Raw genomic sequence first — 23,337 nt, 5'->3', positions numbered from 1 at the left:
CACACCCGAGGGGTTTTCAGTGGTATCAAGCAAATGCTTAATTAATTGGTTATCATAGCGACAGTATAATTCTGTCAAAACCACCTTTAATTTTTGCTTTGTATACTTCTCAATCCTAAATGAGCTCGGTGGCCCCTAGAAGCAAGTTAACTTTTGAATATAGATTTAAGTTTGTCAATGACAACCATTCTGTAAAGTGCAACAAAAATCGCAGGAGGAGGCTCATAGCCACTTTGAATCAGCAAACATTTAAGAAAGTACTGAAGCATTTCCCTGACATTAACAATCCCAGGAAAAGGGGACGCTTGTTAAAGGTAAAGATCATGTTAGGGCTAAATGTATTGACATATACTTGTAAATTTTTGTTCCGGTTTTCAACCCTTTTTCAGTCAATTTCCTTCAACTGATTATGGGCAGCTTACTCTGTCATGCAAAATTTGAATTATTGATCAAGTTATGTAATGTAAATATATATGCACTCCTGTCTACTAAAGAGCTTTTTTGGCTATTCATATCTTACTTAGGCACAATTTTTATCTGTACAGTTTATATACATTTTTTATATCAAGTTAAACATTTTTAGATATTTTATAGTAGTTATATAATCTTAGTTTAGTTTAGATTATTATTTATTCCCATTACATTTTTACTTTGTTATTTTGTTTTCTTGGCGCACCTGTAAGCTAGCTGGTGCGTCCTGTAGACTCTGCTTATCAAGTCTATGGGGCGCACCGTGACCACAGCTAAGTGTGCGACCAAGTAAAATAAAATATTTCCATGTCTATGTGTGTGAGAGATTTAGTCTGCTAAAATCCATGTAAAGTTGTTAATATTTAGTGGACAAGCTTTTCTAGCCGTGTTCCGTCTGGCCAAGATTGTTTAAGACCAGAAAAAGTAAGTTTCTAGGTGGCGCTAAAGATTTTAGACAACGTAACCAATGTTTGATGGCTACTGAGTTCTTCAGGGTTCAAAAAAAACTTGGCTGCGCAGTTTACTGTTTATTGTTTGCAGTAAACAACTTGGATGTGCCAAAAGTGTTTTAAATAATAGATAATAGACTGTATTTACAATATTTAGAGAGGAAGCCACATCAGCCTCAGCTGGTTCCTTCAGGTCCTCTATCCTGGTCGAATTGGAATTTGGAAACTGTTGGATTTTGTTGATGGAGGAAAACTGGAGAACCCGGAGAAAAACCCTCGGAGCAAGGCGACAACCAACAACAAAATCGACCCACATATGACACAGGGCTGGAATCGAACCCGAAAGGCATTGGTGGGAGGCGAGGGCTTTCACCACTGCGCCATCCCTACTCGCGTTTATCTTTAGGTCAGTCAAACGTCTTGAATCTTATTCGTTAATGAGCCATCTCTTGAAGATCTGAAACTAGGTTTTCTTGAAAGTTTCTTGACCTGAAGTAGCTCCACAAATTCTCTCTTCATTTCCGGATCCCTGAATGCGTAAATAAACGGATTGACAGCACTGTTCGAATAATGCATCCATTTCACGAAGTCTACCAAACGTTGAAGGCCGGGATATTGCGGCAAGCAACGAAAACAGTACACAGCGGTCATCAACAGAACGTAAAACGGCAGCCATGCAGCGAAGAAAAATCCCGACACCACGGTTAAAGTCATGGCTAGTTTGATCTCCTTTTTCAGATGGCTTTTTTCACTACAGCTCATCTTGTTTGCCTCAAAACCAGGGGTGTGACGGTTCAGCGATTTAGCAATGCGGAATATTCCGGCGTACATATAGCTGATGATCACCAACGGAGCAATGAAGCCGACGGTGGTAAAGCTTGGGGCGTACAGGCGTTGGAGTTTGAACAAACTCTGCAACGGAGTCAACGAAGCGATCAACGCCGCAAACACCCAAGCCGACGCAATTGTTCCTATGTAAAATTGTTCAGGAAGTCGCTGATATAAAAACGGTCGGGAAACGGACACATACCGTTCTACGCTAATGGCTGTTAAATGGAAGACAGAGGTCAGCGCGCTGAAAATGTCCAAGCTGATGAACAGCGCATAAAGTACTTCGCCTTTGCCTATCCCGAGCCCAGAGATGCAGATCCACAGCGGCAACGAGACGACGCCCACAATGCAGTCAGAGCAAGCCAAACTGATTAAGAACATGTTACTTCTTTTTCGTAATTTTCGATTGTGCTTAAAAGCGGCCATCACAATCGAGTTGCCCAGGACGATTGCAAAGGCGAGTAGGACGGAGAAGATTATAAAAACGAAAGTGTCAACCTCAGATCTGAGAACTTGCACGACAGGCGTTTCTGACTTGTTCAACGTTTGTTTTTCAATTACATTATCCATTGATAGGTTGTGATTTACCTTATGAGCCATGTTAAGCTCTCGCTCGCTTTCTCGTGATTTCTTGGCGACTAAAACAAATCAGTTTGAAACAAAGAGAAGGGTTCTAAATAAGCAAAAATATTGATAAATCAAACAGTGGGTTATTGACATCTTAAAATCCTTTTTCCGGCTTAAACACCTGCTTGCAATCTTGTTTTTATTTTCACCTTTTCTCTTTACTTAATTCCGTTAAAACACAATTTGTGACTTCTCGGCGTGTGTTGATATCATCAGCGCAAAAAGGCTTTCTTGCAATTTAGGTTTGAAGATCTTTTCAAGGCAGCACTTTTTGCGATACCTTTCCGGCCAAACTCACTTTCTGGTCATGATGCGGTCGATATCTTTTTGCGTTCACCTGCAATATCTTGCAATTCAAGAATTCATTTCCCAGTTTTTAATCCCGCTGTCAAAAACATCGATATTTCAATAGCGTTTTGTTGATATAAGAACGTTGTAGTGATTGAAACTGGATTGAATGAATACACGTTAAGAGGACAGCTGACATTTTCTTGGGGAAAATATAAAACGAACCAAGAACGTGTCCAGTTACAATCAGAAGCAATGGGAGATTTTTTTCCGTTGATAAGCGAATTTGAATTTCCGACAGCTAAGAATAAAATATTTAGATGGGTTGATAAACCCTTTGAGCCAATGTTTCCAACTGAGAGAAATTTCTGGGCAGAGCAAAATTATCACGAGAAAGAACTTTAGTTTTGAGGGGTGGTAAATGCATAGTAAATGCGAGACTTGGCGAGAAGGCGAGACTGGCGTTTTCCTTTGCGAGCCCGAGACATTTTGGCTTCTTGAATAGCGATACGGAGACTTCACTCACTGAAGTGTTTTAAAAGTGAACTGTAGACGTTTAGATTCTAAGACATGAAACCTCATTTATAAACACAAACAAACAAACGACTTCCTTAAGCCTTCCTTAGCCTTTCAAGAAATCGAGACTCCATGACTACTTTGTAAAAAAAAAAAACAGAGACGGCGAGACCTACATAACCGCTAAAACACGAGACCCGTGAAATTCGACGAACATTTAATTGCGAGGCCCAAGAAGGACCATTCGCCATCCTTTATGAATGAGTTGGCTAATCAATCAGTTTTAGTTAAACTGCGCTTCCAATTCTCAATAAGACGTGCCACAACTGGATATTGTTTCAGGGGTTGAACATAAATAAATTTTTAATATATAATATTTGTAACTGCAATAACAAAGTTGAGAAGGATACTGGAAACGTCACGAGTTGAGAAAATGCAATTACTTTATTCAAAGTGCGTGGGTACCATACGGTATATAAAGGATGGAATAAACAGTAACTCAAAAAGCAATTTGTTTCGAAGGATGAACAACAGCCCATGCTGAGTAGCAGGCAAGCAGCTAAGCAAATAGTAAATAATAAAATATATGTAGTTAAGACGTGGGCATAAAATTCAAACATTCCCCTATTTTTACTGATTTGGTCGTATCAATTTTTCTAAAAGATGCTTTTTTAAAACCGTTCAATTGCGCTTGAAATATTTACTAGAAAAACAATTTTCTTTATTACATTAGAACGCCGGATGAAAATGTACAAGATTTTACTTTAGCGCTATTAGCAACATGTTCGCTCTTTGCAGCCTGTCTACCAGCTGGAAATGTTTCGTTCTGAATCAGTGGTAATGGCTACAAATGAGACCTGAAGCAAATGTGGGTGATGGTAATAGCCTCTTTTACATGTGCCACCAAAGTTGCATCAAAATCTACTGTGGTTTTATTTTTCGATCAGCTTTGTCAGAATATGCAGTCGATATTCAAAATGGACAGTTCTATGCAAATGATATAACTGGTATTGTCTGCTTATCAAAACCATGCGCTGACATGGACATTGATGGCGTCACAAGTGGTTTAATGACTCCTTTCCAAACTGTTACAAAAGCCGACTTTGGCAACAAAAGAATTAAAACCGTAAGGCGTTTGTACTTTTAACACCATCTAATCTGCATTTTGATTTCTTCCTTTATCTTGGATCATCGATGCATATTATTTTCCGTCAGCAGTTGCATTTCGTAACTCGTCAGTACTCATAATTGCCCAATTCGAAGGGAAAATATTCTGGGCCGTAGGCAGGAAAAAAATTATGATTGAAGCAATGCCTATGAAGAAATTATGATCCTAGGTATTGAGGGTGTTTAGGGTGACTAAAAACAACAAAATCGAAAAACATGCAATATAATGTGCCACGATTTGCCTGTTGCTAACTACGGCCCTGATATTATTCCTTTTTTTCTAGGCGTCATCCTTGGCGTCACCGTCGTCCTTGCTTAAGCTCCCTAGATACACGCAGGACGGAAGGCACACACATCTCTAACGTGTCTTCGTTAAACGACTCGTCGTTCAGTCTTTTTATCGTCGGTGTCACGTGATAGTTTTTTAAACATGTTAAAAAATGTTAAATGTTGAGTGTTTATAGTGGTCGATGCTCTTAGCTAAAACTAGCTAGTTCTCAGGCATGCCACTTAAAGTGTCTATACGGCCAACAGGGTTTTTTGTGGTTTGGTATCTCTATAATGTGTAAAAAAGGTATTCTAAGAAAAAAAAATTGGATTCGGACATTTTAACGCCCAAAGACATCTAGCTTTAAAGTTCCCGCTTCAGCCACGCCCAATGAAGTTGACCGTGAGCCAGTGGCAAAAAAGAGTCTGGTTTTCTGAATGGGTTGTGACGTCAAGTCAGGAATTGCAAAATCCTGCTAGCTCAGGTCACTGTTGTTTCAGTAGTGGTTAGGAGTTTTCGTCGACAAAAAGCAAACAAAACGAAGTTGGTGGAACAATGCGGTTGTCAAGCAAGTAAAATAAAAACATGAGGCTTTGAGATGTTCCTGAAGTGACGTCATTCGTCACCAATCTTTCGTTACGCGGTCAACTTCATTGGGCGTGGTCGAAGCGGTAAATTTAAAGCTTGATTTCATGGCAAAAAAAGCACCGGAATTGTTTTTTTTTTTGGTTTGAATACATTTTTAGATGTTATAGATATACCAAAACCACAAAAACCCTGTTGGCCGTATAGACACTTTAAAACTGAAAGAAAGAAATTTTCAAATAGTCGAAATAGATTTAAGAATCCTCTCTGACCGGGGAGTTGAACAAGCGTCTACCCAGAGACAACTCCAACTTGGTAGTCAGAGCGGACTTGAAATCGCGACCTCTGTATTTTAATTCCGGCAACTTGTAACCACCCGGCCATGCTGCCTCCCCGCAGCTTTCGGAATCCGTTCTATGAAAGGATTTTTCTCTGAAAAGAAGAGCATTATTAAAAGAATATATCTGGATGAATTATACAGTCGATAAAGATTCCCCAGATAATTGTAAGTTACTTACGTATAACTCACGCAATCAGTCAACTTATGACATATTCTTCATCAATAATGATTTATGAGAGTAAATCATACTTAGCCGTGGCGGTGTTCCAATATCCGATCTTAATTAACTTAGATTTTTACGATTTTACCACTCCGTTTTCAACTTTGTTTTGGTTTCGATTCAAAAGATATCAAATACTCGAGACAGTGTTAAATCACATTTTCGGCAAACACTTCCAAGTTCGTGAAAATACGCCTTCCGCTACGCGTCGTATTTTCAACTCTCTTCTTGGTGTTTGGAAATGTGGTAAAACACTGTTACTTGCGTTTGATATAACGCTTTCCGCCCTTTGTCAAAAGTTACTGACTCTAGTTGTGTATGTAAGCCTAGTAACCCACTATTAACTTTTTTGGTTATTTTGTTAAGTTAATCAATTTATGGCGACACGCACAGGCAATTTAGAAACAGATTACGTCTCGCGATCATTCTCAGTCTTTTATCATGATGATAGTGTATGAATCATTTGTCAGTAAAGCTAAGCTTTACTATTGTTTATTACATTTCCAATTTTCACGGGTTTATTGGCATATCAAGTGTATTGATAAAGGGATAGTAAGATACCTTCAATAAATCATACTTTCTTTGATGTGTGGACTGCAATTATTTTCATGCACGCTGTCAACTCTTGCCGCTGCAATCATTTTCATGCACGCATTCAACTCTTACAGGAGATTACACATCCGCTTTCATCACTTTCTCTTACCTCCTGAAATTAATTTCTTTTTGAATAATTTAACTCCCGTGATCTGCTTATCTCTTAGTCTTCGCATCTGCATGTAGCCTGCGGCAGCAATATATTTAAGCTAAAAACTGTATAGCGTCATGCATGTGGCTTAACTGCTAGTGTATGTGAATTGTCAGTTTACAGACTTCACAGTCTTCTTAATACTTATTTCATCGATGTATTTTGTCACATTTTACTCGATGCATAACTAAACTGAAATGAATTTAGTCACAGTTTATCGAAAGGTGGTCCTCATCTTTAAAAGATTTCATTTTGTTTTCAGGATTGAGTTTTGTACCTATCACAGAGAAGCCGTTGTCCACTTTGTTCCGACAATCTTTCACGTATCACTCGATGGAACTAACTGGCTCACAAAGCAAGATAATCAAAATTGAGCAAACGTTGAGTTGACATGTCCAAGCTTCAATATTTATATAACGGCTAATGAAAATCTTCATCACCTGCCAGGGCTAAGTTAATGATATCGGGCTTATTTTGATAAGAAACTTCAACCTCATATATGAAAGACTGATGTTTAATAGTACTCTTTCTCCACTAAATGTCAATAGAATCTAGTATTGACCGCATGCAGGGGAAAACGGCTCAACTACTGAATCAATATACAAAGTATATAATTATATACTTGCGCTGGAAACAAACTGGCTCCAAAATTATTTTTTTCCCCATCAGGTCTCTCCGGCTTTTCGAATTCCGCAATCATTAGTTTGTTAAAACCAATTGGATATTCACATCGAGTTTCCAATTGGCTCAATAAATGATTTGCTTGGTGGCAGCATTGAACTGAATTGGGTAAAGTGGCAAAAAACATTTGAGTGTTGTTTTTTTCGGTGATTTTTTTTTTACTTTCATCGTTTTACGGGGTTAAGGATAACTTTTTTTTCGTTTTTGATGTCTATGAACTGATATAAAGTAGTAGAAAAAGTATGTACTTTGTGTCCTGAAAGATCTAATTAAATTCGACTGAGGAATATTTGACCAATACTGGTAAATAATTTTCGTTATAACTACAAGAGCAACCATATCCAAAGCATATACATTGCCAGTTGACTGGTCATTGACCTTGAAAACAAAAGATCTTGCTCTTTTAGCGAACGTGTAAATTATAAACATTTTTGTTCTGTTAGAGTGGGCTATTGTAATGCTGGACTTGTGAATCGCAATATCCCAAGCTGATCTTCGAAAAACGGCCTGCCTAGCCTAGCACTTGCGACCATTGTCGTCAATTAAACAGTCATGGTAGTTTCCTTACTATCTTGTCTGCATGTCGATAACAACTTGTGTATTCGTATGTTCCGGTTCGATTTGATTGAGTCCGCACAACTTTCCCAAGGGACCGAGAAGTCTGGCGAATGTTCGGCGCATTTCGATATCCCGGTAAGCGTATATGGCTGGATTGATGGCACTGTTGGAGAAATGCAGCCATTTTATGATGTCCACCATTACAAACTGAGCGTTGATTGAGGATGGGAGGCAAGTGATACAGTACAGGTACAACATGTTGACAACAAAAAATGGAAACCAAGCGATGAAAAAAACCCCAGTCATAACAAGAAGCGTCAATGCCGCTTTACGCTCTTTTTTCAGCCTTCCTTGTCCCATGTTTCCGTGTTGTAATGGATCGCGTCGGATTAGCACTCTTGCAATGCGGAAAATCCCGATGTTTAAAATTGTGATTGTTGTTAACGGCCCCAAGAAGCACAAGGCAAATAAAGCGACAGAGTATACCTCAAGGAGTCTCAACTTTAGCGATATATCACTATCGTTTTGTAAATAGTTTGCTGGGTGTACTGAGGCGACGACAATCCCTAAGGTCCAGGACATCATTGACGCTACCGCGTACGGAGAGACGGAGAGCGTTTGGTGATAAAACGGTCGCGAAACGGCTATGAAACGCTCGAATGATATGGCCATCAAGTGAAGATTGGACGCTACGGCGCTGAAGATGTCAAACGCGTTGTAAGCTAAAACAAATATGACGCTGACATCCCAACTCTTGATGGAACCGTAGATTCGGATTGGGATAGCGACACCTCCAACGAGTAAGTCAGACAAAGCCAGGCTCACTAACAACGAGTAGGTTCCAGTGCGAAGTCGGTGATTTTTCACGTAAGCTGCAATCACCAGAAAATTACCTCCCACGATTAAAAGTATCAGAAAGGTGTTGACCACAATTCCTGTTGTGAGTCCATCTGAAATGAAATCGAGTTCCCCTGAAGAATCGGTTCCGTTATCGGCTTCTCGTGTGGTGTTGTTCACGATTGTCTTGTTATCCATTGCAAACGATCGACGCTCTAGTTGGTATGTTTTTCACGACTGAAAAATCGTCAAACCTCAATACAAAAACACCAAAAGGTGTTTTATCAGCCACGTACTGTGAGAACAGATTCTTCTGTGACTTTACAGGCGTTCTGTCTTTTATCGCTATCGATTTTGTAATTTTATCGCGAAGGAGAAAGTCTTGAAGTGTCTTACCTGTGACTTACTAAGCAGTGTTAAATATAAATTCCCCGACTAGATTAGACATAGTTTTATCGGTTTGGCCAAATGATTGAACATACATGTTGTTTTCACAGATTTTTAAAATATGCTGCAACCATCAGTCCGGCCACTAGCAACAGCCTGCCTCGTCCGTTGAGCGATTCTTTTATGCCCTTGACGTCCTTTTATGAAGACAAACGATTTCAAAATGAAATTAAAAAAACTAAAATTTGACTGGCAAAATCAGACAGTTTTAAAGGACACTATGTCGAGTCTTCCGATTAACTTTGCAATTTCATTTGTGATGAATGAATTCCCAGCGGGTTGGTTTGTTCGTCGACAGGAAATTAAGTTATATGGGCAGTCGTAAAGGTCGCTTCTTACTGGTTTTTGCTCATAAAATTAATTCTTATGAATGAGAACATGTTTATGATTTCCGCCACGGCGAATTTGTTTTACATATAAGTCAAATTGCTTTCGATACGTAAATGGCACCAAAATTTATTATCGATTGTAGCTATTAAGATATATAGTAGATGACTCCGCCTGTCACAAACTTATTACAAATGACATACAGCTTTATATGTACGACAAAGAACTCTATTGACTTATAAATCTGCTTTTAAAGAAAAACCGCTGCATGCAGAATAACAAATAGAAAATTGAAAGAATAGCTTTGTCAAATAAATATTGTTTGGGCTTTGGAATCGTTACCATGACAAGCAAAAACAAGCTGAAAAAAACGTGGCAAAATTAAATGATTTTCACGTTTACTGATTTTTGATTTTTCATCTTCTGACGCGCAAGGACTGGGAAACAATAATTTACTTCGATGCCTTCGTCAAATAAAAACTGCACTGGCCCATGCTCTACTATCTAGAAAAGAACAAAGAAAAATTCTGTTCAGAAGATATGCAGATTATTTACATTTACACATATTTGATAAAGCGCGCGTTCTGATTGCCTGTGAAACTGATGTTATATCATGCAGAGATCGAAACACCGGAAACCGTGTTTCGTCATTTTGTGCATTTCCTCAACGGTGTTTTACTAAAACAATCTTTACATTAAAGACCATTTGAGAAACTAATAAAACACCCGCGTTAGGTTGTGTTTTCTAAATTTTGCCCATTTCTCTCGGGTGGCAAATGCTGCTCAATACGCTCTTTTACGACTCTCTCAGTACGTACAGCGTCTCAACAGCTTCTTGGTATTTGAGCATTCAATATAAAGACACCTTGCATGAATGGCGCCGATATTTGAATAATAATACGTATACATCGCATGCCTCGCATTCATGTGAAAAATCCTTTGTCTGGAAACATAAACACGAGGCTTAGGATGTACAAAGTATTGCTTTTCAAATTTAGGCGCCACGCTTGTTCAGCAGTTATTATCACGAATTTCGTGAGAGAGATTTTCCTCCATGTAAACATTAGAGTAAATTGTATTTGTGTCCCATGCATTGAAGATGATTCAGTAAATAATTTGACCACTAATTTTGTATTCTAAGTCCCCTTTGGGTCAAAGTACTGTTCTAGGACATCTTCTGCTGGCCTAAAGGCGAGGTTGCTATAGTGCACAATGTCGTTTTTAACTGGTCCATTGCCTCCGTGGGTACCAGTACCCTGTGGGTAGGAGTCAGTGATGGGAAATACGTCGAGAACTTGGAAGCCTGCCTGGCACATGCGCGAAGTAGCGAAAGCGTTGTAAAGCAAAATACGCTGTGGAAAGAACACAGAAATACCAAGAATAACGGTCATATACTGATACATTGTCTAAGGGAGTAGCAACTTACTAGTTCCCAGAGTCTCTCTTTTTCACGCCTTGAAGGGAAACTGGGAACAATTAACGTTGGTGGAATTCGAATAGTGGATTTGAATTACACAACAAGGAAATAGAGATTGATAAAGATTTACGGTTGAGAATTAGAATTCTAACAAATCCTAAGATAGGCGAAGGACTCAGTTGGGTTGTGTGAATTTATTTTTCCCCTTATTTGTTCCTCTGGCATAAATTTGACGCCTCCCGTTGAAATCTGCTTAAGACATCCTAAAGACCCGTGGAACAGGCGCAAGATAACGTCATCCGCTTTTAAAGGTAGTTGACTAAACTTAATGCTTTCATCGGATAGACTTTCTCGTTAAATCAGGGCGAGACACACGGTGTAAGGGCACAGTTTTTATGAGTCCCAATTAAGCTCCTACAAGATAGGATGAAGAGTAAGAGAGAGGATTCCCTATATTGGCCTTACTCTCAAAGCACACCCTCTCAAGTTGTTTTCAGATGTAGTTTCCAGTCCTCGCGAGGATGTCATCACAAGCGTTGCGTTGAGACATTTGTAGACTGAGGATGAAAATGCATGTGAAACAGTTTTAGCAGTCCACGTGAGCAAAATCTACGCCAAGGAATTGAATTGGCTAATCCTAAACATGAAAATCGGTAGTAATGCAAAAATAACTTGAGAAGGATTACCTTGGGGGCAAGGCCTACAAGGGAGACTAACTCTTTCACCCTTTATGCTATCCTCTCTTGGCTTCTATATAAAGCTAGGACAGATGGTACTTCACCTGTTGCGTCAAAAACCGCTTGTGTCCAAGGTGAATGTTGCTGGCCTTTTCCTTATTAATGGCTGTTGTTGTTTTCCATATCACGGTTCCCCGAAATTTTGACCTCGTCACGTTTGATGCTGCGTCTTTTTCTTCATCTGTGAGCACTTCCACCAAACCGTCGATAAGTTTCTTGTAGTTCGTAAAGTTTGTGCTTTCAACGAAGTGCAGGCCAAAGTTCATGATGATTGCGCTGCTTTCGTCCATTTGAGGATCGTAAACAACGCGGCGAAAACTCTGTAAAACTCTTTCATTGTCGTAATCGTAGTTGTCGTTTTCTTTCTTGGCAGCAGTAACGTTGGCAACCGGGTAAATCCAGTTGTAACTGAAATTACATCGCTTGAAAATGTCTCGACACAGTTGTCTTTGCATAAGCGATTGAGCAAAGAAGACGTTAACAGAATCGCCAAAAATCCATAATGTTCCTTCTTTGGTGGGAGACTCGTGCTTTTGGGGTGGCTCTGTGATCAATAAGTAAACTCAGTAAGCAATTAAAAAAGACAAAATTCTATGGAAATGATTGGTTTACCTCATAATACTTACTCTCCCACTTATTTGTAATTGCTACTAGGTCAAATAAGCTCTCTCTTTCTTTGTTTCCCAAATCTGCAGACATTATTGTTATTCTGTTCAACTTACGTCGACTTCTGTGTTCTTTTTTTAATAAACTACCGTAAACATATAACTCACGTACCTTTAACATGTGGCTTCCACGTGTTCTGAACCCATCGCCCATACCCATCCCACATGAAGTTACACTTGGTGGCACAATTTACTTTGCCGACTCCATGCTGATACTTGTCTGAAATGCTGGCGAAAGAGACCCTCCCTTGAGTAAAGAATAAATCTAATTTTAGTCAAAATCTCGGGCAAGCACTTTCTTCATAATAGCTGGAAAGGTTTGGGCACCTTCGATGGAAGTGGCTCGTACGCAGAATCTCAGTTCCACTCCCCGGAGAAGTGCGAAATGAGGCCGCAATATATACTTGAGCTCTTACTGTAAGTGATTTTGAGGTCCGTACTTTAATTTACGGACCAGGTTTTGCCCCTTCGCTTCACATAAATTGAAGGGGAAAAAACGAGGATCCGTAAAAAGAGGTCAGCAAGATATTTATTATATCTCTACCGTGTATCTGACGGGTTCGGAAACGATTTCTATTCACACGGAACGGCTTCAAATTTCTGACATAAGTCGAAAGCAAAACGAGTCAATTTGAAATCGCTGTTAAGTCGTTGGCACGTTTTAATACACAATTTAAAGTAGTGGAGAGTTTAAAACTTTTACTAGCTATAAACGTTATGAGCACTTGGCGATAAATTACGAAAAATTTTGGCAGCAAAAACAGCTTCAAATTTTAACGGGCCGTACAATAGCATACGGCCCGCTAAATTGACCGATCACAGCGCGCGTAGTAACTAAGAGATAAAAAAAATTGGGTCTACCTGAAGTAATGCTGAATGCGAACAGGAATGCAATTTATGTTAAGCCTGAGGGACATATAGTTCGCTTTTTGCTCTTTGCTACAGTTATTCTCTACTTGCACAAATCCCATTATACACCTTTCTTATCACCCCAAAAAATTTACGTAGGCATTGTTTTAGATTTCTCATTGGACATCTTCATGTCCAAGGAGAAATTGCAAACAATGATTATGCAAAATTTTGGGGGGTAAAAGAGGTGTATTATGGGATTTGTGCAAGTACAGAATACAGGATTTGGGTACAAGCTGCAATCTTCAAACGAGAGACTTACTAGACCTACAAGCGTCATGAAGATTCTTACCATCACTAGCACGTGGGATTGTTATTTCGACAGGACTCCCATCCCACAAAGCTTCTTGGAGATAATCTTTATTTCCATCGACTTGTGGATGTCGCTGATATTTTCCTTGCGCGTTCCCTTGGAAATAAATTTTAGTTAGTCTAGTTGTTCATTATTGCAGGATTAACTAGTTGCTGCGGGTGCCTCGGTAACTATCAAAGAAAACTCTAGTAGTATCTAAAGCGAAGACGATAGCGAGCGGTGATATTGAGTGAGAGATAGACGACCTCAAAGATTATTGAACTCATATCATGTATTGTATCATCGATCAGTGTGCAGTCCAACGGAACTCAAAATACGGAGTTTAAGCAGATCGCGTGGTTCCTCAATATTTTTAACTCGGCGACAAGATGACTTGCTTAGAAAATCAAAGCAAGATTTCACAGACAACATGAAATCCCCTTAATTCAATTTAGTTGTGCAGCAAGCTAGAGGCTATCTAATTTAAGGGTTAATGGATCCAAAGTGCGATGAAAGGACCAGAACCCGTAGAGGACGCGGACGTACGCCGAGGATTCATTCCGAACATTATGCAGTCTAAGGGAGCTGTCCTCTTGGTATGTATGTTCTTGATCGAGTTATCGGGATAAACAGCAGCCACTTTAAACTTGCACTTAATTAAGGTTTTAATTAACTAAACGTGTTAAGGAAGTGTTGACGGTGTATTGCAAAACACTTAGGAACCTACCAATCATAAACCAGTCCCGGGGAGGATCTTTAAATCCATCACATAAAGTGTAATCCAACGTGATATTTGCAGTGTATACGCCAGATTCCAGTGCAAGAAACAAAACTTCGTACGTCCCATTTCCATGATCGAATACTGTCGGAGATATCGACGACGGCCCTCTGAGGAGGACCCTCCATGTGTCACCGCCTTGTGTCTTGGGAAGCCCTTCCTTTGTTTGCGATTGAATGCTAAAACGACTGTATTCTCCCACGGGTTTGATGTTCCAAAGTGAAATAAAGCTGTTGTTGGGATCAGTAGCATTTGTTCTGTCCATTGATGAGTTCCAGGCCATTTTGCTCTCACAAGGCGAGATCATGCCCTTCCAATCCAATCTCCACCGCTGTTGTCTACACCAGTGCGTCAGAAACTCCGTCGAGACCTTTCTGCTCTGTATTTCCTTCTCAAGCATCTCAGCCGTGTTATCTTTAAGCGGTATGTTTTTCTGCTCCAGGGATTTTTCATAATTTTCCCGATTTAACTTGTTTTCCACCGCTGGTCTTGAGAGCCACAAAAACACGTAGACGACAAGAAAGAAAACAACGAAGATCTTGTAGAAGTCTTTACTGGATCCTGCTGACCGTGGAAGGATCTGAATTCGCATGGATTATAATTGTTAAATCCGCCTTCTCTGACCAAATGCCTCTCCTACTTGCTATTCACTTGCATCAGCATTTCTAGATCATAATACGAACAATAGCACACATATGTAAATCTTAATTAACGAAGCTGGTGTCATATATGAGTGATATCTCACATTAAGGATGTGCACTATTTGTTATAGGTCCGATCGGTTCAACTTGACCATCCATAAAAGATTCATATTGCTTCATTAAAATTTAACTTTGCGGGACAGTAGGTAATGAAAAAAGAGTAATAAAGAGGATGTTGTTGTTGTTGTTGTTGTTATTCCCCCCTCCCCCCGCCCCTCCCCCCAATTCCTTGTTCTCTTTGCTTCTTACAGCGTGGCCAGGACAAGTTTTCCTCAGACTTGGTGAGTTGGGCTCCTCAAAACTGATTCTGGTCTGCTCTTAAAATAAATAAATTACAGTATTTAGCCAGAGAGGAATCTACATCAGGCTTCGCTCGTTTTCATGCGGTTCCTCTATCCTGATCGAATTGGAATTTGGAAATGGTTTTTCAGAAGGGACGAAAACCATAGTACTCGGGGAAAACCATACGAGCAAGTCGAGAACCAAAAACAAACTAAACCCACATATAACTTAACTTAAACTTAAACTTTAACTTAAACTTAACTTTAACGTTAACTTTAAAGTTAACTTGAACTTAAACTTAAACTTAAACTTAAACTGAAACTGAAACTGAAACTGAAACTGAAACTGAAACTGAAACTGAAACTGAAACTGAAACTTAAACTTAAACTTAAACTTAAACTTAAACTTAAACTTAAACTTAAACTTAAACTTAAACTTAAACTTAAACTTAAACTTAAACTTAAACTTAAACTTAAACTTAAACTTAAACTTAAACTTAAACTTAAACTTAAACTTAAACTTAAACTTAAACTTAAACTTAAACTTAAACTTAAACTTAAACTTAAACTTAAACTTAAACTTAAACTTAAACTTAAACTTAAACTTAAACTTAAACTTAAACTTAAACTTAAACTTAAACTTAAACTTAAACTTAAACTTAAACTTAAACTTAAACTTAAACTTAAACTTAAACTTAAACTTAAACTTAAACTTAAACTTAAACTTAAACTTAAACTTAAACTTAAACTTAAACTTAAACTTAAACTTAAACTTAAACTTAAACTTAAACTTAAACTTAAACTTAAACTTAAACTTAAACTTAAACTTAAACTTAAACTTAAACTTAAACTTAAACTTAAACTTAAACTTAAACTTAAACTTAAACTTAAACTTAAACTTAAACTTAAACTTAAACTTAAACTTAAACTTAAACTTAAACTTAAACTTAAACTTAAACTTAAACTTAAACTTAAACTTAAACTTAAACTTAAACTTAAACTTATATGATACCGGACCGGAATCGAATCCGGACCACATTGGTGGGAGGCGCGCGGTCTCACCACTGCTTCCCAAACTTGCTCCTCCAAATTGAACTATTGAGATGGGTATTTCATTTCTTCTCTCGCGCATTACAACGAAAAGCGCGGTAATTGTAAGCTGGTACCATAACCATACATGGCAAGACATGAGAGCTTGATTTTCGATAGCCTCCTGCGTCTTCACACGAGACTAACTTCTTGCGAGTTTTACCGCAATCAAGGCCAGCGACAATCAAGTTCTCGTACTAACGCCATGCAACTAGTTAACGAAACATTCCTTTTAACGAAAACAATTGGTCATAAATGAAATGGGGTTTGGGCTGGAACCATGGAGTGAATACCTACTGGAACCATAACATTTAGAATTAGAAATAAATTATTATTCCAAGGGGGTAACGTTTGAAATTTAAGGAGCGAAGAAAATATAATTTGTTGAAAATTACCTCGAAATCCGCTACTCGAGAACTCCAGCTGTCCACAAGTTGTTAACAGAAACTGCAGCCTTCAATATTTTCACTTATTAAATGCTTAAAAGTTTAATTTGTCATACGTTTAATCCCGTTCAGACGTATGTATTCTGTCGTTCCAAAACGCTAAAAAAGTGAAAACCGGCTTTCACAAAATAACTGAAGCCACAGACGGAAGCGATCACTGTCTTAAAACATTTTGTTTTTGGCTGAAAACGGCTGGTAGCAGGTAAAACCTATTGAGGCATATTATAAGTCGCGAATCGTTTAGGTTTAAAAGCCTGTTGGACTGTTTTGCGGTGCGATCTGCACTGTCAATAAATGAACGGAATTACGTACCACAATTCGATGTGAACTCCTATGTATTTTGTTACCCTGGTTGGTCATTTCCGACTTGAATATTGGCTCATAAGTTCATGCTAGATTTCCGCGCAAGTGCGGCCTTCAAGGTCCAGAGGTGATGCTTTACCACATGAACGAGCATGGGTGACTGGTGGTTTCAGAATTATCTTATCGAAAACATTCATTGAGATCCCAGAACCAGAATGGGTATTTAAAGAGCTCTGTTCCTTTCCACTGCAGGGAAAAGATCTTAAAAAGATGTCCTTTTCTTTCTCGGGCTTTGACTTCAATTCAAATGACTTAAATGGAATCAAGGGGTGTAATCAGTGATGCATCCATGCGTCTACTGCACGTGTTCTTATTTGGAACGCAAACTGGGTTGAATGGGTCAGTTAGTGAGTCAACATATAACCTGCCTAACGATAGGCAAATGAGACCATAACTTCCATAACTGTGAGTTAAGAAGTTAGTGTAGAGTTTTCCAGCCAGTTCTTTAACCCTTCAGATACAAGAAGGGCGCTTTTAATATTTTCCGCTTAATTGGAGTAAACATATTTGATTAATACCTTACAAAAGAGAAACCTGCAGGACCTGTCTTGTAAAACCTGTGGTAACAACCTTACCGGCCTAAAAAAAATGGCGGTGGTTTGCTTTTATATTACAACAAGAGAATGAACGAAGATTTTTGATTCGCGGAATTATTCGCATTCGTTAAAATCTAACGCAGATTTTCCTCAAGGCAGTTTCTTTGTTTTGTTTGGCTAAGATCGTGGACAAATGGGACTTGGAACTACGGTGAAAATGGCAGCTTTCTCGGCCACCGTTAAGCTATAACTACGATCAGTTTCCAGATTCACCTTGAACAGGCTTCAATCAATCGGACTGTAGAAACCACATCACTGTAAGCTATAGCCGATATATACTGAACTCGATATTCACTGACACCACAATGTCTGCGTATGTTATCAAACTAACTGAAGAGCAAGACGAAGAGGAGAAAGAAAGGATCATTTGGTGTTCAAAGAGAAACTTTTACTTCATCCTAGCGTCAGTTCTTATATTTCTCGCAATGTTTCGACTCTGGCTTGTTACTCATCTGGTAGCTGCGCCAAATAATCTAAAATTGGACTAAATCTTTACTTTAGTCTTGAATAAATTAAAAACAAGCGTGTGCCAAGGACAGGTGCGAGGAACAAGTCTCGAAGAGTTTATTGTCTTCTACAGCCACAATATTAATAACTTGATCAGTCCGGATATGAAACACTGGACAAACAACTGTTAACCTTTAAAGAAGACACAATATGCAATGGACGAGGTCCTCAACGAGCTTCATGTATCATCTTCAAGAGCCAATATAAAGATGAAAGGGTAACTTTATAATCATGACTCACTCTGTTAAGATATTAATATAGGTTCCTGAAGAATACAATGCCTTGCAGAAGAGTCATATATGGAACTCTTCCTTAATTAATTTCACTAAGGAGGACTTTCATGCCGGGCGTTTGAGTTATATCGGCATTTTTAACGATGCAAATAATCATAAGCAAAGAGTACTGGTATCCGCAGAACAATTTTGATCTTCTTCCATAATCATCGTGTTTTAAATCGCTGAAGTCGCCAATAAGGAAGAAGATGTTTTGGGATGGCACTAATTTAAGTAACGAAAAACGATGCAGAAACGATTAAATTTTCAAGAAGATTTATTCTCCAACTAGGAAGCCTTTGTTTTGCATTGATGTGAAACTCTTGGAAAAATATCAGTTCCATCAGACAAAGATATGTTGAGAATACTTAATTATACTTATTATCAAGATTGCAGATCACTTGCACGGCAGATTTGTCAGCCTTCTTATGAATGTCATTTAATGAAACGTGTAGCGTCAATAAATGGTGCAGTACATTTGGCATGTGTAATTTGTCAGCCAAATAAAAATTGTTTTGAATATTTGGATCAGGACCAAGGACCAGACAGATGAAAATATCTTAAAAATAATCGGGTGAAGACTGCGGGCGTTTGCTTCTCTGCAGCTCGGTTTTGCGTACACCAAAAGGTAAGAACAAGATAACAGTGTTTTTCAAGCGTATTCCAGAAGGGCCATACTAATGATTGGTTGTTCCAATCTCTGATGAAGAGGTCGTGACTAATTTCACATCACAAAAACACAAAAGGCACTCAATGGCTCTCCGTGGTGAACGCTTGGAAAGCTTCGATCATTAAGAAAATTAGTGAAACTTTCTTCGAGAGAGGTAAATGACTTAATTGATTTAGCACGCACAATCGCCGACTGCTCGATGAAGCCCTACTCCATTCAATTCGGCCTTCACGAACAGAACGTCTCGCTGATCCCTCGAGAGCAAACAGTCTACCTAGAATCCCATAATGACCTCTAAAGGAAGAGAACGTCTTTAATGATTAATGATATTCTTATTGTTACTCTCAGTTTTCCGCCATTTGAAGTTTTTACATTAAATACCTCGGTGTAAAACAATATGGTTCAGACTGGTGCCACACTATTTGAGACCAACTACAAAAACAGCACCTAATTGTTTTTCCAAAACACTCTATTTTACCACCAAGCGAAAACAATACAAGCTCCAATATGGTCTCGGACGTAATGCTCTGATTGCTTACTCGTTTAAGGTAAAAAAAAATTGCATTTGGACAAGAAAATTCTTCTTTCGAAGTCTAAAGAAATGTCGCCCATTGCTGGTATCTTTTCGTCTGAACCTCTCCAAAACAAATACATCGAAAATACAGTATTCAGTCAACTTCTAACAAATGCATCCGTAGATAAACAAAACAATCAGAAAATTGAAAAATGGTGTATAATAGTGTTTGGATCCAAACTGGTTTAATTATCCAGCAACGCGTAAATGTAAAGTAGAACATAAACGAACAACAAAACGAACAGATGCGTAAATCCCACGGTAAAGATATTTTACTTAGAACTGATGAATTTTCTCAAAGGACACGAAACTAAATTTAAGGTTAGGCAAGGCAATTAGATTTATCCTAAAAGTCGTTTTCGACCTTTGGAGTCATAGAAAGGTTTAAAAGTTAAAGTAAATTGAAAGCAAACGTTTACATATTTTATTACATTAACAACTAAATGATACTGACATTGCATGTCAATAAAGCATTGTGTTCCAATATACCAATGTATCAATATTAGAAGCACAGAGTGCAATGGGCAAAGAGGTCCGTCACGGAACAGATTTGATCAACTGCGCAGCTATTCACAAGGTAGAATACTCAACAAATGTCCGATATTTTATTATCCAGGAACTGGATATCCGCTCACTTTTCCTCGAGTCTGTCTAATTGAAATGTCAAATTGATAGTTTTTGACGTAAAATCCTATTGGCTAGGTAAACAAGCGCTCATTGCTCATTGGCTAAAATGCAAAAGGAAACCAATGTAGTCACCGCTTGTCGCTAACAAAGAGAGAAAATAAATGTAAACTTTTGGCAGTGCAAGCAAAGAACCAGATGTATTTACATTTAAGGTCTAAGCATAGCTTTTCAGAAATTAACGGCGCTTAGCCGGTGTTGTGCCCATATCTAATCAATAACTGAAGTCAGACACAAAATGGACAACGGAACTTCTCTAGATGAAAGTGCTACCAATGAGACATTGGAGACTCAAGATGGACTTTTTCGAACTAAAAGTGAAGTATTCGTTTTTATGGCGCTTTACATCCTGCTCTCATTACTGGCGATTACTGGAAACTCTTTAGTTGTTGTTGCCTTCAGAAAAGTTCGCCTCCGGGCAGCCATCAACTTGTTTTTTGTTAGTTTGGCCGTCTCGGATTTGATGGTGGGTGCAGTTTCCATTCCACTGTGGATCTACCACCTTTCCTGTCCTTATTTCAGCTCGTGCATCGAACCAAACGTTTCAGTCAGCGTGTTTTACAGAGCGTTCGATGTATTCAGCGCGATGGCCTCGATATGGAACCTTGTGGCGATAAGCGTGGAACGCTATTTGGCGATCTGCTGGCCCGTTCATCACCGGTTGAGTTCCTTCACGAGATACTACTTGATGATCTTTGCGACTTGGAGTTTCTCCGTGATGATTACAGCTGTTTACTCGGTAGACTTCAACCCCACGTGGAAGAGTTATCGTGGTTCGCTGATGTTCGTGGCAGGTTTCGCTGTTCCTCTTCTCGTCATCACCGTCATGTACAGTAGCATTCATCGAAGTGTTGTGAGCATGAACGCGCACTGGAAAAGAGCGAACGCCAAGGCATCCGTGCTACGCAAGAGCGTGCAACGGGAAAAGAGAACGGCAACGACTGTCTTCATTGTGACAGCGTTGTTCATAGCTGCTTGGCTTCCTTTTTTCGTCGTGTCCATGATATGGACGTTTCATCGATCGAGTCTTCTTGTCGGAAGAGGTTTCATGCGACTCATGGACTTCATAAAATGGATGCATTACAGTAACAGCGTTGTGAACCCAATCGTATACGCCTATCGCAGCGAAGAGATAAGGAGAATGCTGTTTAAATTGCCAGTGCCGGTAACGGGGAGAAGAGATGGATTCCCTGGGAGAATGCAACCGACGGGGAATAGGCCTAGGATCACCTAAATTTTGAAGAGCTCTGTCTATCTGTTTAAGCTGGCGAACGAGAAGCCCATTGAGGGACAGAATTGTGTTAAGTTTGTTAAAATTATATGTTCGATTAGATGCACAAAGCATTAATTTGAAAAAAATGTATTTTGTTTGACTGTTCAGTTGGATATTTGGTGTAAACACTTAATGGTGGTATCGATGAAGAAGGCAGTAAATTTGAATATATGTTCTTGTATTACTGTCAGGTTTTTGGAGTTTGACTGATAGATTTGACTCCCGAACAGGGAAGCCCTCAACTTTGAAGGACAAGGGTATCTACATGTATTCTTTAAAAATAGCTGGCTCTCAAATACAAGGACAAACTGAATATCGCTTTTCAAACAAAGAAAGCTGTACTACGTAGTGGGTCGGGATGAAAAAGAAAAAAACATAATTGACGACGGAAATGTTAGTTGAAATCTGCCCCCGCGCAATACCCAAACTTCGGAAGCGCTAATTTAATTTTTTTAGAACGATACGAAAGATCTTTCTTGAAGATGCTAACGTGATGGCCAGTATCGGTGATTCTATGAAGGCTGGAAGTCCTATTAATTACAAAGATATTGGTATCCTCATTGGTGAATACAATTAAAAAGAGAGAGAGAGAGAAAAAGAACTGTATTAAGGATAATTCATACTGTACATGTAAATTGCCTGGCCTTTCTTAAAACCGCGCTTAGCTAACTAAAAGGTTAAAAGCTGGTTGAGGTTTTGCATTTAGGACACGTTCGAAGTATATCTTACTTTCACTAAGAACTTACACAATATGATAAGTACAACATATGATATTTTTCAAACGTTTCCAAAAATAACACGGCGGCAAAACAAAAATGTTAAAGATTGTGCAATCACTATGCTTTTCAAGGAAAAAATAAATATTCAGTTCGAATTCAATGCGCTTCTACTTTCTTTGATCCTTGTCACATTGTATTGGGTATCAATTGTTAGCCTGTTCCAGGCTATCGGTAGTTGGGGAAAAGCGAAAAAAAGAGGGCGAGCGAGAGAAAAAACGAGGAATCCCTCGTCTTAGTCCTCCCTCGTTTTTTCTCTCGCTCGCCCTCCGTTTGTCCCCAACTACAGAGAGTCTAGAACAGGCTAATCAATTGTTAACGACGAAAAATAGAGAAGCATAGACGATTCAAAGAACTCCTTTTATGCTTCCCGGATAAATTTAACTGATGTGGCTTAGTTATTCCAATCGCTTCTTTGGAATTAAAATTTTACCGACGAAGATTTTATTCCTCTCAGCATATTTCGACTGCAAATGTTAAGTTACAGTTTGAGGTTTTAGATGAGCTTGAAGTAATTTGAAAATAAAGGGCGAAAGCTTTGAAAGAAACAGGTGATGGGACTGAAGTTAACTGACGCGAAAATAAAAAAAAAAGTGCTAGACAGGTTAAGTCCTGTTTTGAAATCGCTACAGTAACCTATTCCTGCACTGGATTTAATTTACCCTTCCATTCAACCCAGATCATGTTCTGCATGTGATATAGGGTACATCAAGTAGATGCAAGATCTTAGCCCATAATTTGGACTCTGGCACCGGGTCAAATTCCGCCGTTGATAATGGTTTCATTAGCTGCCGGTTTTTGTTGCCGAAATTTTTACCCAGCATGAATCCACGACGTACTTTCCTCTTGCCAAGTGTCAAGTTTCGTAGTTTTTAAGCGGAGTGCTTTTTGCGCAACGTTTGCGTTGGATATTATAAGATAAAAAGTCGGTACAGCTGTAAATTCGATGT

At 38.8% G+C, this 23,337-nt stretch overlaps 4 protein-coding genes across 4 annotated transcripts; 1 reads left to right on the top strand and 3 right to left on the bottom strand.

Annotated features, from left to right (window-relative positions):
- Nucleotides 1-1,331: 1,331 nt before the first annotated feature.
- On the bottom strand, nt 1,332-2,351 carry LOC110056660 (dopamine receptor D5-like). Its single transcript, XM_020763174.2, has one exon. It carries the CDS (start codon nt 2,349-2,351, stop codon nt 1,332-1,334), a length of 1,020 nt encoding a protein of 339 aa, XP_020618833.2.
- A 4,654-nt stretch (nt 2,352-7,005) lies between these two features.
- On the bottom strand, nt 7,006-9,367 carry LOC110056597 (histamine H2 receptor-like). Its single transcript, XM_020763106.2, has one exon. It carries the CDS (start codon nt 8,779-8,781, stop codon nt 7,756-7,758), a length of 1,026 nt encoding a protein of 341 aa, XP_020618765.1. The 5' UTR covers nt 8,782-9,367; the 3' UTR covers nt 7,006-7,755.
- A 103-nt stretch (nt 9,368-9,470) lies between these two features.
- Nucleotides 9,471-16,850, bottom strand: LOC110056661 (uncharacterized). Its single transcript, XM_089291050.1, has 6 exons — nt 16,622-16,850; nt 14,105-14,820; nt 13,378-13,494; nt 12,289-12,423; nt 11,556-12,055; nt 9,471-10,709 (listed from the first exon to the last, which is right to left on the bottom strand). Exons 2-6 carry the CDS (start codon nt 14,745-14,747, stop codon nt 10,494-10,496), a joined length of 1,611 nt encoding a protein of 536 aa, XP_089147176.1. The 5' UTR covers nt 14,748-14,820; nt 16,622-16,850; the 3' UTR covers nt 9,471-10,493.
- Nucleotides 16,851-20,515: 3,665 nt separating this feature from the next.
- LOC110056859 (galanin receptor type 1-like) lies at nt 20,516-22,490 on the top strand. The gene has a single exon (XM_020763415.2). The coding sequence runs from the start codon at nt 20,577-20,579 to the stop codon at nt 21,570-21,572; it is 996 nt and encodes a 331-aa protein (XP_020619074.1). The 5' UTR covers nt 20,516-20,576; the 3' UTR covers nt 21,573-22,490.
- The last annotated feature ends 847 nt before the right edge of the window (nt 22,491-23,337 follow it).

The sequence above is a fragment of the Orbicella faveolata genome, unplaced genomic scaffold, assembly GCF_042242905.1.
Source record: "Orbicella faveolata isolate gen_17 unplaced genomic scaffold, um_ofav_v1 contig_24, whole genome shotgun sequence".
NCBI lineage: Eukaryota > Metazoa > Cnidaria > Anthozoa > Scleractinia > Merulinidae > Orbicella > Orbicella faveolata.
This window is presented reverse-complemented; position numbering and strand designations above follow the sequence as displayed.